Source organism: Coregonus clupeaformis, unplaced genomic scaffold (genome assembly GCF_020615455.1).
Source record: "Coregonus clupeaformis isolate EN_2021a unplaced genomic scaffold, ASM2061545v1 scaf0467, whole genome shotgun sequence".
In the NCBI taxonomy this organism is placed as follows: domain Eukaryota; kingdom Metazoa; phylum Chordata; class Actinopteri; order Salmoniformes; family Salmonidae; genus Coregonus; species Coregonus clupeaformis.
Window position 1 is genome coordinate 277,186 of NW_025533922.1, and position 5,063 is coordinate 282,248.

The window sequence follows — 5,063 nt, forward strand, 5'->3', positions numbered from 1 at the left end:
AGAACGTTCTAACGTTCCAAGCAGCCAGTCAGCCAGCCATGCAGGTCATGTCTATATTGGATAAAGCTTATGTCAAATTGACGTCAAAAGTTTTGTTTGTTTGTTGCATTTTAGGCTAATCCTACCCTCATCCTTTTCCTAACCTTAACCTAATTCTCCTAACCTGCTTTGTTAATTCTCCTATAACCTGCTGCGTAAGTTCTCCTAACCTGCTATACGAAAAGTCAATTTTGACATAAGCACTCTATCTAGTCAAAACCAGCCATGTAGCCAAGCCCCCATCGGCCTGACATGAACGGCGCTTTAGAAATGACACTCTATTCAAAATGTTGATTTTTTATCTAGCCTGAACCCCGCGCGCAAACCAAGGTGTAGCCTAACCTGCTTCAAAGCCATATCATGCCTCGCGCGGGAGCAGTTTTTGACTGTGTATTTAAATAGAGACGGGCACATTGGCAGGCGAGGCTGTTTTTCTGGCGGGCTGACATCTGGCAGGGCTGCGCTCGAGGGACCTATCCAGTTCTCTATAGACTCCATGATTAGACTCTAATAGAATATTAGCATTTGTTCTCAGGTAGGCTACCGCGAGCTGCAAGAGCAAGCTGGCAGCCAGTCAGTAAAAAAAAGCACGTGTCTTTTTTACAGTGGAACAGTAATGGGATTTTTCTGGAATTTGTAGAGAAATTGGATATGTAAAAATAGAATCTATTGATGCTTGATGGTCTGTCTATCTTTGCACCTTTCAGCATAAAAACAGCTTTAGCTGCAGAATAAATCCTTTAATGATATAGGCCTACCTCTAAGGATGATCATTGCATTGATGCTTGAAGGAACATATTTCTCAATTCAATTTAGTCTTTCAATTAGATTGACCATGCATTGCAATATGCAGATGCAGTATGCAAGTATTTTCGCTCTTTCCAAGAATTGGGCCTACACAAATACACTCATTCAAAACGTCCAATAAAATGTTAAAATTTGTTCTTTAATGAAACACATATTGCAATTCAATTATTAAATAACTTAAAGATACATTAATGTCATAAATAAATACAAAAATAATTCGACCAGGAATCCAAAAGCAACAGACATTACAGAAAGAAAGTACCTCAGCTAAAACAGCAATACAGCAAAACCTGTACGGATATAATTATGTGCGACTGGTTCCAATGAAATATTTACATTTGACACGTATACTTCCATGAAACGGTTATTTTCTCAATAAGACAACATTACGAAACAAGGTGAATTTAACAAGCAACGACTTCATAATGATGCGCATATTTATACAAATAAATAACCAGAAAAAAACATACATAAAAATAATTTAAAAAGAGAATACTATCGCATATATCTCTCGATTGTACCATCTCGAACGTTTAGCAGAAACGAAATGAAATCCGTGACTATAGGTCTAGATTGAGCTTTTATTTCCCTATTCGAAAACACGTTTCACTTGCTGTCAGAATTAGATTTTCTCAAGCAAAACGAGGGAGGAGGAAGAGGAGGGGGAATCCCAATAAATATATAATGATGTAAACATGGCCTCATCTAATAAATAGTTCATAAGAAACAGACCCACGTTGGCTTGCAAAAACAAACGTAGGCCTATTGCAACTGGTGTTAAAACAATCATATTTGGCAATTGTAAACCCCAATCAAATGTATACATTTGATCCACTATTTCTATAGGCCCATCTACAGCCAGATATCTGTTTATGCCATAAAAAAACAACCCCTACACCAGCTATATTTTATAACCAGTGTTGCTCGTTTAGGGCCTAAACTCTGGGTCTTTGCTCTATATCTTATATTTTTCTTCATCTTTCAGCTTTTCATCACACTTTAAAATGAAATAGGTGGAATTAATTACACGGGACACAAAATGAAGGTCATGTGACCGCTAAATTAATAATTTACACGGGGTTGTTTGGCAATACTCTAATAATAGCTTCCAAGACCCAGCAAGCGCCTACTGTATTGCCCTATTTCCCCTCGTGGACCCGGAATTAATGCCAGTCTGCATCGTCATAATAATAAACTCAGAGGGAAAATGTAGCCTTACGACAAAAATATAAACACACCAATACTAGGCCAATAGGCACCGACCAAGTGCTGTGTCAAAATACTGTAGGCCTATCTTCCCATGGTAAAGAACTGTTATTTTCAGTACGTTCACTATTGTAGGCTATGATAAATTAACCAATATCATAAACCAAAAAAAGACGTGTGATTAAAGCCTATAATACTTCATTGACATAAAAGGGTGAAGAATAGTAGGTCTAAGTGGAGTAAAAACAGAGGTCTTACTTGCTCTGTTCAAATGCTCCTGTACATGACTCCACATCCCTTCTGTTGCGAATAAGACGTGACCGCAGTAGTGGTTTGAGCTTTCAGTCATTTTGAATGTATATTAATTATTCGGGTTGTTCAAAGCACAAGTCATTGATGATTGAAAAAGTGTGTGATAAGAAATATAATACAAATCGTCTCTAAACAGTGTTCAGTCTCTCAACGTTGGTTGATTGTTTGTTTTTTTAGAGCGAGTGTTCAGAGTCAGACGCATGCAGAATATTTCATTCGTTTCTGTTTCTGCCGTTGGTTGCAAAACCAGACCCGCACCACGTTCTTTTTGAGGTCCAGTTTCTCTGCGATAGCAGCGATTTTCTCTGAGGAAGGACGCGGCTGAATGGCGAAGTAAGCTTCCAGGGATCTCTTTTCCGGTGCTGCTATCGACGTTCGCTTCCTCTTCTTCTCTCCGCCATTATATAGCTCGGGTTTGTTGAGTTTCTCCCGGTGTGATTTCTCGGCTTCTTCCAGCCATGCCTGTAGAATGGGCTTCAACGCTATCATGTTGTTGTGGGAGAGGGTGAGGGACTCGAATCGGCAGATGGTACTCTGGCTGAGGGAGCCCACACCAGGAATCTTCAGGTTGGCCAAGGCTCCCCCTACATCCGCCTGGGTCACGCCGAGTTTGATCCGTCTCTGTTTAAACCTCTCAGCGAAGGCTTCCAAGTCCCTGGGATCTGCGTCCACGTCGCTCATGCAGCCCATGTGGGATGGTAGCCCGTGGGCATGAGCCATGTTGAGGGCTGCCTGGTGCATGTGGTTCATGCCCGCCATGTGGGCAGGGTGCGCAGTCGCGGAGCCGTCTGGACCTGCCATGGACCCGAGAGCCAGTCCTGGGGTGATGTGGTCCAGCAGGTCGCCCTCCATCGCCTGGTGGGGTTGGTGGTGGTGGTGATGGTGGTGGTGGTGGTGGTGACCGTGGCCGGAAAGGGCGGATGGGTGAGAAATAGGCACCGAGGAAGAAGACGACGAGGAGGTGCAGGGGAGAGTGTTCATGGTGTGGTAGGTCGCGTCCGGCTTGAAGGGACTGTGGTGTGGAGGGTGGTGGTGGCTCTTGGTCTGCGAGGCAATATCCACCGCCGCCAGAGCTTCAGCGCGGGCCAACAAACTCTCATCCAAGCCTCCGAATATATTGCTCTGCAATTGCAAATAGAATGCACACATAACTGTCAGCAGGGAATTCTCACTCCACTCCACGGTTTAAAACATTTCCAGAATGAGATGAGAGAAGAAGAAAGAAATCCTAAAAAAGAACACACAAAACAAGACACATGCAACATCCCAGGTCATAAAAATTTATATGAAAGGCAAACCCGACTGAATACATAAGTTGGGGAGAGGAAGAAAAAAAATGGAGGTGTTGGGTGATTTGCTGTGCAGACATGAAAAAAACATCAAGCAAAAGTGGGCTGTCAAAATTTGCCTTTAAGCGGTAATTATGCAGAATACGTACCGGTGGGGTTGGGAGACATCCTCGGCGCATCGCCTCGGAGTTGCCTCCGCCGCTGCTGATGATGGTGCTACTGTGTCGGGAAGAGGAGCACGAAGAGGGCGCATTCGAAGTCAATGTGGATGACGAGGAGGAATGCAAGGAATACTTGGGCTCGGGCAAGCTGGCGTGGGCCATGGCGAATGCCTGCTTGCTGTTCAGAGACATCATCATCATGTTTGCAGGCGTCCGAGTCTCGGCAAGTTCCTTTTAATAAGTTAAGACTCCGCCTCTTCGATAGGAGTTGAAGCACAGTGTTGCTTCTCCGGAAATCTAAAGGCACTGTCTTATATACTGTGACTGTAGCTGCTACAATATGGAAAGATGATCATCCAATTCTCTAGTTGTTGGCGCATCTATTATTACCTAGCCCTGTGTGTGGAGGTATGGCCGCGCGCCGTAGTTTTGCTGGAGAGGAGATGTCGCACGCGCCATGCAATCGAACGTCGCCTGCGCCCTCCGTTACCTCTTCCTCTATGGGCTGTGGCGCGATGGCTCAAAAATAATGTTATTATTATTCGTTCGTTCTTTCTTTAAATTTCGTCCCTCAAGAGTCTTAGTTTGATCGCCGTGGATGTGTGGATGTTTTGGAGAGCTCCTCCAAGATTGTGCAACGAAAAACGAATAGTAGAAAAAAAGTTGTTTTCTCTCGTCCTGGTACGGATTTCCAAAATACAACCGCGCGTAAAAAGATTGTCTCATTCGTTTACCTTTTTTTCTGCAAAGTTTCCGTTTCACAATTCACTGTAATTAAGAGATAACGGTGACAGTCTCGATACCTCGACTACGTTCAATGCTGCGGGGACTCGATCTGCCTCTGCTCTGAGGCGAAGGGCAGGCTGTCTCTCTCTCTCTCTCTCTCTCTCTCTCTCTCTCTCTGCGCCTCTCTTTCACACACTCTCTCTCTCTTGCTCGCACTTTCGTTCTCTCTCTCTCTCTCTCTCACACTCGCCCCCTCTCCTCTTACACTCTCTCGGCTGTACCTGAAAAACCTTTCATGATTTATTATTCTTCATTAGCCACACCGCCGCTGGGGACTCTGCGCATGGGCAGTCTGCGACAAGGCATTATTTTCAAACAGCTCTACAGCCAGCATTGTATCCTTCTTCGTCGAATTTATTTTGGATCCACATGGAAAGAGGAAAAATAACCACATATAGCCAAGCCATTTCCCCTCTTATTTCTTCATATTGTGCAGCTTCATTCAAAAAAAAATGTCAAAGTG

At 43.9% G+C, this 5,063-nt stretch overlaps 1 protein-coding gene across 1 annotated transcript; it reads right to left on the reverse strand.

Annotated features, from left to right (window-relative positions):
- Positions 1–964: 964 nt before the first annotated feature.
- Positions 965–4,706, reverse strand: LOC121536009 (POU domain, class 4, transcription factor 2). The gene is made up of 2 exons (XM_041843285.2): positions 3,803–4,706; positions 965–3,486 (listed from the first exon to the last, which is right to left on the reverse strand). The coding sequence occupies exons 1-2, from the start codon at positions 4,013–4,015 to the stop codon at positions 2,557–2,559; spliced, it is 1,143 nt and encodes a 380-aa protein (XP_041699219.1). The 5' UTR covers positions 4,016–4,706; the 3' UTR covers positions 965–2,556.
- Between the last annotated feature and the right edge of the window lie 357 nt (positions 4,707–5,063).